At 33.6% G+C, this 14469-nt stretch overlaps 2 protein-coding genes across 2 annotated transcripts in view; one reads left to right on the top strand and one right to left on the bottom strand.

Moving 5' to 3' along the window:
* Positions 1-14469, top strand: part of LOC130899900 (cytochrome P450 9e2-like) — a 32872-nt gene that overhangs the window by 3265 nt on the left and 15138 nt on the right. The window lies entirely within an intron of this gene.
* Positions 1-14469, bottom strand: part of LOC130899899 (sodium-independent sulfate anion transporter) — a 38036-nt gene that overhangs the window by 10587 nt on the left and 12980 nt on the right. The window contains exons 3-6 of the mRNA XM_057810075.1: positions 3951-4123; positions 3348-3581; positions 581-790; positions 163-383 (exon numbers count right to left, since the gene is read on the bottom strand). Coding sequence (XP_057666058.1) covers positions 163-383; positions 581-790; positions 3348-3581; positions 3951-4123 — 838 coding nt within the window. The remainder of the gene's footprint in view (positions 1-162; positions 384-580; positions 791-3347; positions 3582-3950; positions 4124-14469) is intronic.

Below are 14469 nucleotides of genomic sequence, written 5' to 3'. Positions count from 1 at the left end.
TACCGCTTATTGTTATTTATACCGTGGTGTAAGAAAGAAATATTTTTTCGAAATAATTCCATTACAATAAATTTTATGTTGCTTGCCGAATTGAGGTTATGTTTACACTTAACGCTCGCGGCAAAGACGTCGAAAGAAAATCGAATAAATATCGAAACTCACCCTTAATATAAGGAGAACTGCTATACAAACTATCCCCAACATGGTGTCCCAACCCTGGGTATTGTGAATGTCGTTAAAAATACTTATCCACGTTTCTACGAACGTACTACCGCTCGCGTTGATGCCAAGCACGTCTTTCACTTGAGAAGTAACGATAATTAGAGCGACGGCAGAAATAAAACCAGAGGAAACTGGTCCTGATACGAAATCTATGAGAAAACCTGCAAAAAATATGAGCCAATATAAGATATGAATCATGTTCGTCGTATCCGTTCCGCGGAACGGCAACGTTGCAATACAACGCGCGATACTAAGTGTTACCAACTTGAAGTTTTTTTTTTGAATTTATGGGGTGCAATCTTGTACATGCGATTAGAGATTTTATGGGAAATGATTCAGTTATGTGAAAATGACTTACCTAAACCTAATAGTCCCATCAATAGTAGTACCAAACCTGTCAAAAAAGTGAGTAATATGGCATATTCCGGTCCTAAACCTTGAATAGCTTGATACGTCATTAACGCCGATATGGCCGAAGGTCCTACGGGAACATCTTTACAGCTGCCTAATAATATATATACAATTGGTCCCAAAAATGAGCTGTAAAGACCATAGACAGTTGACAATCCTGAAAAAATAAGTAGTCGTATATAATATAGAATATAAAAAAATTATTTCGCAAAAACAAACTGTTATTTTTGTATAAACTGTGTATTTTTCTGTGTTCAAAAAATTATTTTTTTATAAAACCAAAACGGTATTTGTTCTAAGAAACTGTTTTTTTGAAAAATAAACCGTTATTTTCTCTTTAGAACCTGTTTCTTTAAAAAAAACCGTGATTTTCTCTTTAGAACCTGTTTCCTTTAAAAACAAACCGTTATTTTCTCTTCAGAACCTGTTTCTTTTAAAAACAAACCGTTATTTTCTCTTCAGAACATGTTTCCTTTAAAAACAAACCGTTATTTTCTCTTTAGAACCTGTTTTTTAAAAAATAAACCGTTATTTTCGCGTTAGAACCAGTTTCTTTCAATAGAAAACCGTTAATTTCTCTTTAGAACCTGTTTTTTAAAAAATAAACCGTTATTTTCGCGTTAGAACCGGTTTCTTTCAATAGAAAACCGTTATTTTCTCTTTAGAACCTGTTTCTTTTAAAAACAAACCGCTATTTTCTCTATAGAACCCGTTTCCTTTAAAAACAAACCGTCATTTTCTCTTTAGAACCTGTTTTTTAAAAAATAAACCGTTATTTTCGCGTTAGAATCGGTTTCTTTCAATAGAAACCCGTTATTTTCTCTTTAGAACCTGTTTCTTTTAAAAACAAACCGCTATTTTCTCTATAGAACCCGTTTCCTTTAAAAACAAACCGTTATTTTCTCTTTAGAACCTGTTTTTTAAAAAATAAACCGTTATTTTCGCGTTAGAACCAGTTTCTTTCAATATAAAACCGTTATTTTCTCTTTAGAACCTGTTTTTTAAAAAATAAACCGTTATTTTCGCGTTAGAACCGGTTTCTTTCAATAGAAAACCGTTATTTTCTCTTTAGAACCTGTTTCTTTTAAAAACAAACCGTTATTTTCTCTATAGAACCCGTTTCCTTTAAAAACAAACCGTTATTTTCTCTTTAGAACCTGTTTTTTAAAAAATAAACCGTTATTTTCGCGTTAGAACCGGTTTCTTTCAATAGAAAACCGTTATTTTCTCTTTAGAACCTGTTTCTTTTAAAAACAAACCGCTATTTTCTCTATAGAACCCGTTTCCTTTAAAAACAAACCGTCATTTTCTCTTTAGAACCTGTTTTTTAAAAAATAAACCGTTATTTTCGCGTTAGAATCGGTTTCTTTCAATAGAAACCCGTTATTTTCTCTTTAGAACCTGTTTCTTTTAAAAACAAACCGCTATTTTCTCTATAGAACCCGTTTCCTTTAAAAACAAACCGTTATTTTCTCTTTAGAACCTGTTTTTTAAAAAATAAACCGTTATTTTCGCGTTAGAACCAGTTTCTTTCAATATAAAACCGTTATTTTCTCTTTAGAACCTGTTTTTTAAAAAATAAACCGTTATTTTCGCGTTAGAACCGGTTTCTTTCAATAGAAAACCGTTATTTTCTCTTTAGAACCTGTTTCTTTTAAAAACAAACCGTTATTTTCTCTATAGAACCCGTTTCCTTTAAAAACAAACCGTTATTTTCTCTTTAGAACCTGTTTTTTAAAAAATAAACCGTTATTTTCGCGTTAGAACCGGTTTCTTTCAATAGAAAACCGTTATTTTCTCTTTAGAACCTGTTTCTTTTAAAAACAAACCGCTATTTTCTCTATAGAACCCGTTTCCTTTAAAAACAAACCGTCATTTTCTCTTTAGAACCTGTTTTTTAAAAAATAAACCGTTATTTTCGCGTTAGAATCGGTTTCTTTCAATAGAAAACCGTTATTTTCTCTTTAGAACCTGTTTCTTTTAAAAACAAACCGCTATTTTCTCTATAGAACCCGTTTCCTTTAAAAACAAACCGTTATTTTTTCTTTAGAACCTGTTTTTTAAAAAATAAACCGTTATTTTCGCGATAGAACCGGTTTCTTTCAATAGAAAACCGTTATTTTCTCTTTAGAACCTGTTTTTTTTTAAAACAAACCGCTATTTTCTCTATAGAACCCGTTTCCTTTAAAAACAAACCGTTATTTTCTCTTTAGAACCTGTTTTTTAAAAAATAAACCGTTATTTTCGCGATAGAACCGGTTTCTTTCAATATAAAACCGTTATTTTCTCTTTAGAACCTGTTTTTTAAAAAATAAACCGTTATTTTCGCGTTAGAACCGGTTTCTTTCAATAGAAAACTGTTATTTTCTCTTTAGAACCTGTTTTTTAAAAAATAAACCGTTATTTTCGCGATAGAACCGGTTTCTTTCAATATAAAACCGTTATTTTCTCTTCAGAACCTGTTTCTTTTAAAATCAAACCGTCAAATTTGTCTCATATAACAGTGGCATGGAAATAAACACTTATGACCAGCAAATAATCACAACCAGCCACCAGAGCTTAAGTTTACTTAACTTAGTTAAGTAAGTTAAGTTAACTTAACTAGAAATACACGAAATACGATGAGATCCTGTCAAAATGACATGGAAATGGTTCAAAAGTTGCTTCTTATGGGACGGGGACTTGGACACGTATATATATTTTTTTCAATTTACCTGCTATATTTGAATACGCTAATGCTTGGGGTATCACAGTCAAACCAACGGTAATTCCAGCCACCAAATCACCCACAGCACATTCAGCGTTATAATTTGGCAACCACGTAAGAAACGGTAGCCTCTTGTAAAGTTTTTTCTTCGAACATGTTTTTTTCAACTGTTTCCGAGTCCATGGTATAGCAGATTTGACTGATTTTGTCACCGTCGATGTTTTCTTCGTATTATCTAAAACTAAATCCAAAAAAAATTCAATTATACACGAATAAATTGGAACGGAAACGTCGCCAACTAATTTATGAACGTTATTATTGTGGGAATGTGGCAATCAAACGCCAAAATTGACTCTCATCCGCATACATTTTCAAATTTATTACCAATTTTCACTTTCCCGGACTAAAAACTAATACAATTACTGGGATTACATCAAAAAGTGTTTATAATGAAAACTGACGATGACTATCGATAAAAATACCGCGAAAAACGTACCAAGGTTTTCACATTTATTTTTTACAAAAGACAATAAAAAAAAACCATCGATTCCGCAACTTTTTATAAATCAATTATGTTTTGTTTTTAATTTTAATTGATTCCTAAACTCACCAATAAAGTCATTACTTCCTAAATATGCTGAATCATTTCTGTCTCCATTAAAATTGAGGGAATCAAGTGAAGCATTAAGAGCCGGATTATCATAGTAGGTATATGTACCATTCGTTCCGCCGCCGCCGCCGCCTGCCCCTTGTACGTCATTATCCGATTTTTCGTGAACACTCCTGAAAATAACACACGTCAACTTTGGTATCATTTTAATCCGGATAATTTTACCCTGGCGCAACAAAGGAAACACAGAAATTATAATAAGAATCGTTTTTCAACTCTGGGAACAGAAAATAATCCGAGGGGGTTAAATCGGGCGAATAGGGTGCATGAAGTAGCAATCCAAATCAATTTCGGACATTGCAACAACGGATGTGTGAAACAACATTTTATTCTCAACCAATTTTTGCTTGATTTCTGCGCTTAAACGTTGTAGTTTTTCCATTTTTAACCATGGTATGGTCGACCACTCTGCGCTGCTGGTCTTCGCAGATCGTACGGTCTCGTCGAAACTTTGCTACCCAATATTTTACCGTTGATAACGATGGAGCTACTCCAGTTTTTATGGCTTTCGAATAAAAGTATTTTATCACATAAAGATGTTTACAAATTAACTGAAATTACTATTTAGAGCTGTCAAACAAATATTAATCAAAATGGCGTCTTCAAACACGGTTTAAATTAGATAATAAATGATGTAATTTGCAAATTTACCAAATTTATTTAAGCCGGACAAAAAAATTAGAAAATTACACCTGATACGTAGTGAATTATGAACAACACCCTGTATAATACGATAAAAAGTATAGATATTAAAGTTGGACTAATTTACATGGATTTTGTTTTTTATTTTATCCAAAAAAAAACTTGCTAACAAAATATTATTAAAAATATCCGTGATGATTCGATTGTTGACATTTTTTTAACAATAATATCGAATTAAATATTTAACTGAACTAAATTTACGTAAACTTGACATTAAACGAGGACGAGGTAAAGAAATATAAAAATATTAACTTCATAGTAAAGTCAAGGTACTTTTGTGTGAGTGTCAAGGGAAACAATAATTTGTTGCACCTCAAAATTTTTAATAGATAAATACGAGGGTGGATAAACTCACCGATATGTCACATGACCATATTGCAACGTCAGTTTCAACTCGGCGACGTCACAATTGACAGGTGACAGTTGTGCCATATCTCAAAACTTAAGTATCTACCCTCGTAATGAAAATAATTTTGTTGAATAAAAAATAATTGTAGTAATTGAAAATTGATTGTCTAGTTATCATAATTTACACCGAAAAAACAAAAATATCACATATTTTGGAGGTACCTCAATCGGAATGGAAAAAATGATTCTAACGCGTGCAAAAGTGTAGTAATAAAAAATATTGTTGGTTCCCTAGGCCGGTCCTGTCCGGCTACTATGGAATTTTAATAATTCGGCGAATTCGCGCGGCGCCTTTCATCTGTTTTTATAACTATCGGACGCGCCTTTGATGTTCCCTTTTATTATAGCAGGCGGTTTGTTTAAATGATCCCTAAGAGTTTATTTATTCATTTCTTTTGGTTATTTTTGTTCTAGAACTATTTAGAAATCTATTTTTGGTATATAAATAAGTTTGTTAGGTTGAGGATTTAGAAATCACATATTTTGAAGGTACCTCAATCGGAATGGAAAAAATGATTCTAACGCGTGCAAAAGGCCGGTCCTGTCCGGCTACTATGGAATTTTAATAATTCGGCGAATTCGCGCGGCGCCTTTCATCTGTTTTTATAACTATCGGACGCGCCTTTGATGTTCCCTTTTATTATAGCAGGCGGTTTGTTTAAATGATCCCTAAGAGTTTATTTTTTCATTTCTTTTGGTTATTTTTGTTCTAGAACTTTTTAGAAATCTATTTTTGGTGTATATATATATAAGTTTATGTTAAGTTGAGGATTTAGAAATCACATATTTTGAAGGTACCTCAATCGGAATGGAAAAAATGATTCTAACGCGTGCAAAAGGCCGGTCCTGTCCGGCTACTATGGAATTTTAATAATTCGGCGAATTCGCGCGGCGCCTTTCATCTGTTTTCATAACTGGCGGACGCGCCTTTGATGTTCCCTTTTATTATAGCAGGCGGTTTGTTTGAATGATCCCTAGGAGTTTATTTTTTCATTTCTTTTGGTTATTTTTGTTCTAGAACTTTTTAGAAATCTATTTTTGGTGTATATATATATAAGTTTATGTTAAGTTGAGGATTTAGAAATCACATATTTTGAAGGTACCTCAATCGGAATGGAATAAATGATTCTAACGCGTGCAAAAGGCCGGTCCTGTGAGGCTACTATGGAATTTTAATAATTCGGCGAATTCGCGCGGCGCCTTTCATCTGTTTTTATAACTGGCGGACGCGCCTTTGATGTTCCCTTTTATTATAGCAGGCGGTTTGTTTAAATGATTCCTAGGAGTTTATTTATTCATTTCTTTTGGTTATTTTTGTTCTAGAACTATTTAGAAATCTATTTTTGGTATATAAATAAGTTTATGTTAGGTTGAGGATTTAGAAATCACATATTTTGAAGGTACCTCAATCGGAATGGAAAAAATGATTCTAACGCGCGCAAAAGGCCGGTCCTGTGAGGCTACTATGGAATTTTAATAATTCGGCGAATTCGCGCGGCGCCTTTCATCTGTTTTTATAACTGGCGGACGCGCCTTTGATGTTCCCTTTTATTATAGCAGGCGGTTTGTTTAAATGATCCCTAGGAGTTTATTTTTTCATTTCTTTTGGTTATTTTTGTTCTAGAACTTATTAGAAATCTATTTTTGGTATATAAATAAGTTTATGTATCTGTATTCGATTTTTTTGCCGGTTTAATCCATTTAGAACGGACCCAATGTCAAATCATATTTTGATAAAGACCGAAATGTAAATTTTTCACCTTTTGAAACTAATTTTCTCTAAAGAGAGACCTGAAATCGAGAAGATTTAATAAGGAAAATATTTTTTTAAATACATGCATCAATCATTTTGTAATTAGGTGTTAGTCTGACGGTCGTAAATTATCCAACGTACAAAATTAATCATCAAACTCATAATTATTTATATATTTAATATAAAAATTTGCACTTATTAACTTTCTGTTTTCCATTATTTGCATATTCTTTGTAAACACGTGTTTATTACTTAGTTGTGGGTCATAACGAACTACTGTCAAAAGTCTTCAGTAGATTACACTAGAAAGCATGTTGAGAATAATTAATAAAATAAATATTCAACGAATTGAGTGACATGTTTAGAAAGATCGACACAGTCGCCGATCGAATGATACTACCAGGGAAGGTCTAAATATTCTTGCAACTCAGATTTGGAAAGAAGACGAAATAAACTTGATAGCGAGGTAAGGTTTTGGAAGGAATAACCCTTAAAGGGCTGGACAGTGGGCGAAAATGACAAAAAGCTGGGCAAACTTTAAAAAAAAACAAATAATCTTATTGGAAATTGATAGATAAAATGGCGGATCCAATATGGCGACCATAATCATGAAATTGTCATTAGTTTTCATCTAAAATTGTTTCCATGTGGTTCTCGGGATCGCTGATGACGAATTAAGCAATGGTTTTCATAAAAAATAAAATGGAGGATCCAATATGGCGACCATAACCTTCAAATATCCTTCGTTTTCATCGAAAATTGTTTACATGGGGTGCTCGGGGTCGTAAATTACGAATTAGACAATGGTTTTTCAAAAAATAAAATGGAGGATCCAATATGGCGACCATAACCTTCAAATATCCTTCGTTTTCATCGAAAATTGTTTACATGGGGTGCTCGGGGTCGTAAATTACGAATTAGACAATGGTTTTTCAAAAAATAAAATGGCGGATCGAATATGGCGACCATAACCTTCAAATATCCTTCGTTTTCATCGAAAATTGTTTACATGGGGTGCTCGGGGTCGTAAATTACGAATTAGACAATGGTTTTTCAAAAAATAAAATGGCGGATCGAATATGGCGACCATAACCTTCAAATATCCTTCGTTTTCATCGAAAATTGTTTACATGGGGTGCTCGGGGTCGTAAATTACGAATTAGACAATGGTTTTTCAAAAAATAAAATGGCGGATCGAATATGGCGACCATAACCTTCAAATATCCTTCGTTTTCATCGAAAATTGTTTACATGGGGTGCTCGGGGTCGTAAATTACGAATTAGACAATGGTTTTTCAAAAAATAAAATGGCGGATCGAATATGGCGACCATAACCTTCAAATATCCTTCGTTTTCATCGAAAATTGTTTACATGGGGTGCTCGGGGTCGTAAATTACGAATTAGACAATGGTTTTTCAAAAAATAAAATGGCGGATCGAATATGGCGACCATAACCTTCAAATATCCTTCGTTTTCATCGAAAACTGTTTACATGGGGTGCTCGGGGTCGTAAATTACGAATTAGACAATGGTTTTTCAAAAAATAAAATGGCGGATCGAATATGGCGACCATAACCTTCAAATATCCTTCGTTTTCATCGAAAATTGTTTACATGGGGTGCTCGGGGTCGTAAATTACGAATTAGACAATGGTTTTTCAAAAAATAAAATGGCGGATGGAATATGGCGACCATAACCTTCAAATATCCTTCGTTTTCATCGAAAATTGTTTAAATGGGGTGCTCGGGGTCGTAATTTACGAATTAGACAATGGTTTTTCAAAAAATAAAATGGCGGATCGAATATGGCGACCATAACCTTCAAATATCCTTCGTTTTCATCGAAAATTGTTTACATGGGGTGCTCGGGGTCGTAAATTACGAATTAGACAATGGTTTTTCAAAAAATAAAATGGCGGATCGAATATGGCGACCATAACCTTCAAATATCCTTCGTTTTCATCGAAAATTGTTTACATGGGGTGCTCGGGGTCGTAAATTACGAATTAGACAATGGTTTTTCAAAAAATAAAATGGCGGATCGAATATGACGACCATAACCTTCAAATATCCTTCGTTTTCATCGAAAATTGTTTACATGGGGTGCTCGGGGTCGTAAATTACGAATTAGACAATGGTTTTTCAAAAAATAAAATGGCGGATCGAATATGGCGACCATAACCTTCAAATATCCTTCGTTTTCATCGAAAATTGTTTACATGGGGTGCTCGGGGTCGTAAATTACGAATTAGACAATGGTTTTTAAAAAAATAAAATGGAGGATCCAATATGGCGACCATAACCTTCAAATATCCTTCGTTTTCATCGAAAATTGTTTACATGGGGTGCTCGGGGTCGTAAATTACGAATTAGACAATGGTTTTTCAAAAAATAAAATGGAGGATCCAATATGGCGACCATAACCTTCAAATATCCTTCGTTTTCATCGAAAATTGTTTACATGGGGTGCTCGGGGTCGTAAATTACGAATTAGACAATGGTTTTTCAAAAAATAAAATGGCGGATCGAATATGGTGACCATAACCTTCAAATATCCTTCGTTTTCATCGAAAATTGTTTACATGAGGTTTTTGGGGTCGCTGATGACGAATTAGATATGGTTTTCATAAAAAACAAAATGGCGGATCCAATATGGCGACAATAACTATGAAATAGTTCTTCATTTTCATCGAAAATTGTTTACATGGGTTCTCGAGGTTGCAGATTACGAATTAGGCAATGGTTTTTGAAAAAATAAAATGGCGGATCCAATATGACGACCATAACCTTCAAATATTCTTCGTTTTAATCGAAAATTGTTTACATGAGGTTTTTGGGGTTGCTGATGACGAATTAGATATGGTTTTCATAAAAAACAAAATGGCGGATCCAATATGGCGACAATAACTATGAAATAGTCCTTCATTTTCATCGAAATTTGTTTACATGGGTTCTCGAGGTTGCAGATTACGAATTAGGCAATGGTTTTTGAAAAAATAAAATGGCGGATCCAATATGACGACCATAACCTTCAAATATCCTTCGTTTTAATCGAAAATTGTTCACATGGGGTTTTCGGGGTCACAGATTACGAATTAGGCAATGGTTTTTCGAAAAACAAAATAGCGGATCAATTATGCCGACCAAAAAATGACGAAATTGATTGTTAGTAATGAAAATTGCCGTCCGAAAATGCCAAAAAGCTGGTAAAAATTAGAAAAATCGGATAATCTTATCGAAAATTGGTAGTCCTGGGTTTCCGGCGTCGTTTTGTTGTATGACTAGTGACATTATCAAGATTTAGTGTGATTCAAAATCATTCCAGATGGTCTAGCTACCAATACCGAGGTACATAATGGAGAACTGATAAGAATCAACGAGGTTTTATTGGAAGAATAGCGAGATTTAGTTAACCCAAAGCGTGTTCTCTTACAAAAAAACAGCATTTCGACACTCAGAAGCAAGTGTAGGTCTCATTCATTATCGTTGGCTGTTTGGTTAGTAACTGGGTTCATTAAGTTATAAAAAAAACCCAGAAAACCTTAAACATTGACGATTTATTAGTTAGTTACGTCCGCTACCCATAATTTGTTCAAACACATTTTCTGATCGCTTCCACGTGAATCACTTGAAACTTTCGCCCTTTTCATCTGTTAATTTCTTTAATTGCAGGAAATCTCCGCGATACGATTCAAGGAAATGGCGAATTCGTTATATAAAAATCTCATTCGAATTTCAGCAATTAAAAATTGAATTAATCATTATGTAAATTAAAACGTGTTGTTTCATTTGTTATGCAAAAAAATCACGTGGGGATCCACTTTGAGACCTTCATGGTTGAATATGATAAAATAAACTTTTCCAATAAACAAACAAATGTTCGTTTATAACTTATCGGATCGTTTTTTGAAAAAACGCAGTTTTTAAAAACCGAAAATCTGGGAAATTAGTCCATTTAAAAATAAAATTATTTCCTCGTTCTAAAATTGATTCCTTGCAAGGACAAATTCCGATTTAATGGCCAACAATTAAAATTTCTTAATGGACTCACATATGGCAACGTTGCCGGACTTTCATATTATATGGAGGTTCAGGAAATATAAGAATTTAGGTCCATAGTCTTGTAATTTCTCTCCACTTGTTTCGGTGCTTTGCTTTTTCTCTCCAGTTTTGGATGTTTTCTCTCTCTAAAGTCTTCTTTCACTAATAAAAGTTCAAAATTTGGCATATTTCCCAAGAAGTGATGATAACCCAATGATTTATACCACTAACTTACCGTTTTTCAGATCTTCTGGCACTTTTTCCATTATGGCGACCAAAAAACGACGAAATTGAGTGTTGTGACGTAGAAAGTAAGTAAACACTGAAACGTAGTCGCCGCGTGACGCCTTTCAAACGCCATTCTGTTGTTGTGAGTGGATGTAATTGGTTGTTCAGTGCGATTTGTGTCTATTCAATCGTTTCAAAGACTATTCTAATTGAAATTATGGCCGAAAAGTTATTTTCCTGCATTTTCACTTTTACATTTCCTCATCTAAGACCTTCCACATTTATTTTTCAGCAGATTTCAGTATTTCCGCAACTATACTACTGCTGTTTCTTACTGTCTTACCGTTTTTCAGATCTTCTAGCACTTTTTCCATTATGGCGACCAAAAAACGACGAAATTGAGTGTTGTGACGTAGAAAGTAAGTAAACACTGAAACGTAGTCGCTGCGTGACGCCTTTCAAACGCCATTCTGTTGTTGTGAGTGGATGTAATTGGTTGTTCAGTGCGATTTGTGTCTATTCAATCGTTTCAAAGACTATTCTAATTGAAATTATGGCCGAAAAGTTATTTTCCTGCATTTTCACTTTTACATTTCCTCATCTAAGACCTTCCACATTTATTTTTCAGCAGATTTCAGTATTTCCGCAACTATACTACTGCTGTTTCTTACTGTCTTACCGTTTTTCAGATCTTCTAGCACTTTTTCCATTATGGCGACCAAAAAACGACGAAATTGAGTGTTGTGACGTAGAAAGTAAGTAAACACTGAAACGTAGTCGCTGCGTGACGCCTTTCAAACGCCATTCTGTTGTTGTGAGTGGATGTAATTGGTTGTTCAGTGCGATTTGTGTCTATTCAATCGTTTCAAAGACTATTCTAATTGAAATTATGGCCGAAATAGAATTTATCGAAACAAGATCGGACAATCTACCTAAGATATACGTATTCATTGATTCTAACCTCACTTGAGTCTGTTTACCTACTTTCTACGTCACACACACACACACACACACACACTCAGTAATGTGACAACAAATGCGTAATTGTTTAATTAATGGTCAACTACATTTTTTTTTTCAATATTGACATGTCTACAATATTAAATATTTGCCGTTTCATTTATAAAAAAATTTATCACTTATCATAATGATATATATGCACACGTATCATCATACGTGTTAATTTACATTATCAACAAAAGCATTTAACTTTAGTTTTAGTGTAGAATCATCTTAATATAACTTTAATAAATGATAATTTCAAACAGATACACATGATGATGTGTCACCTATAAATTGACGGTAATTGATTATTGATTACCCCGTATATACAATTAACCGACAAAACCCCCAGTTCAGTATTCGATTGTTCAATTAAACAGTTGCAAATAAATTAGTTTATTAAGAAAATTTGGATCCTCCTTTGGGGCTCTTCATCATCTTTAGGACACTCTGTATATTAGAAGTTCCTGCAAGAAATAGTGGATAACACGGTCTAAGTATTTCTGAGCTGTATTTAAAACACGTGTCCAAGATTTTTCGAAAATAATTACAATTCAATAACACTCTATACTATATAAGTCCGGATCTGCACTTTGTTTACATTGCCAAGCAAACCCGCCTTCTAATGTTATTTGACAGATTCCCATGGCAACGTAAACAAGGGACAGTGCCGGATCGGCACCAATTTGGTACGGAGTTAAACATTTATGAAATTGGAATTGAATGAAAATCTATTAAAAAAAAGGCAGGTTGAATTGATTGCGTCGCATTTTTATATAGTCTTATCCCAATAAAGACGTCCTTCCTTATCCTACCTTGTCAGATTTGCCATCGTTGTTTACTAATTGTAATGATGAACGTTAATTATTTAAATGGTTCGAAAAGGTCACTTTCAAAAACAATTTTTTTCTCGCATCATTTCACCAATGATGTACTTGGTGTTAATCTTTCTATAATGGAGAATCAACCTTGCGATGAGGTTGCGATTTCTTATTTGTTTACATGAAACGGCAGTTTTATTATTAGTTGATATTATTAGATAGATATTTACGAGACGCGCTGTATAATTTTCGTAATTTCAAAGTTGTTTGGATAACCTCTATCGATTTACGACGTTTTTCATTTTGGAAAAATTTGGAAACAACTCATTATCAACCACCCCGCGTATGTCAAAGATTTGACAGATGACGGATGACAAGGAACAAATAACAAGTGACAGTTGACAAATGATTAACAAGGACAAGTGACAGATGACAAATAATAGATTTTCAAGGACAAATGACAAGTGACTTTGACATTCCGCAAATGATTGTCCAATGTCGTGATACGTTGAGTTATTTGTCGAGTTCCGGAACGTTAATTACTTTTCAAATAAATGTAAAATCAATGGAATTGCGAATTGGTTTATTCAAATGTTTAATCATTAAAAAAAAATTGAAAAAAAACTAGTCATCCTATTGAATTAGACATAGCATTCTAAGGTCATGATTATCGATCTTAATTACAGGTTTTTACTCGTTCTTTTTTAAAGTCTAGACGTTGTTTTAGTATACAGAACGATTCTTTTTGAGAACTATATTCAAAATCTTTCGAAATATACATTTTTAACATTATAAATTCTGCCGCTGGACTAACTGGAATTAGAATTATGCTATAGTAAACGCTGGTAGGCAGAAATAGTGAGGGCCGAAGGTGAACGACGAACGAAACCGTGTCTTCCCTGAAGATGATTCCAAAAAGCTCGAAATTGTACATAATGGTTAAAAAAACTTTCCGAATCGAATTTTTTCGTGCATTTTCTAAGAAAACTTACTACGGTTACTCCAACAGAAAGTAGAGATTTTAAAGAATAAAAAGCCCACCGAATTGTAAAAAAAAAATTGTTACGAACTCGTCCACGACATGTACCGTGAAACCGGTCCTGTTCGGTTATGATAAAGAGTCTAAATTTTGCGGCGGTTTTCGGAAAAACTTTTTTTTATATATACAGCGGTGAATTGTTTATATAGTTTTTATTGAATCGATTTCTAAGAAGGCCCTTTTCGATTGTTTGATCACTTTTTAGAATGTGAAAATTCTTTTTGTATAAATACTCTTTTATGTATCAACGAGGTAGTCAGTTAATAATCTGATGTCCTATTGAATATTTTAATAAATTAGTTAAGTGTTTAGTAATGAGTCGTAGTATGTAGTTAAGTGAATAGTGACTACAGTTTGGGATACTTAATGTTATTTTATGAATGAAGTAAGTAAGAAACGATCGTATGAAAAGCAGTTTGAAGAGATAAACCGTTTTCAACCCTTAGAAACTACCCCCTCTTCCAT

This window comes from Diorhabda carinulata, chromosome 12 (genome assembly GCF_026250575.1).
Source record: "Diorhabda carinulata isolate Delta chromosome 12, icDioCari1.1, whole genome shotgun sequence".
NCBI lineage: Eukaryota > Metazoa > Arthropoda > Insecta > Coleoptera > Chrysomelidae > Diorhabda > Diorhabda carinulata.
This window is presented reverse-complemented; position numbering and strand designations above follow the sequence as displayed.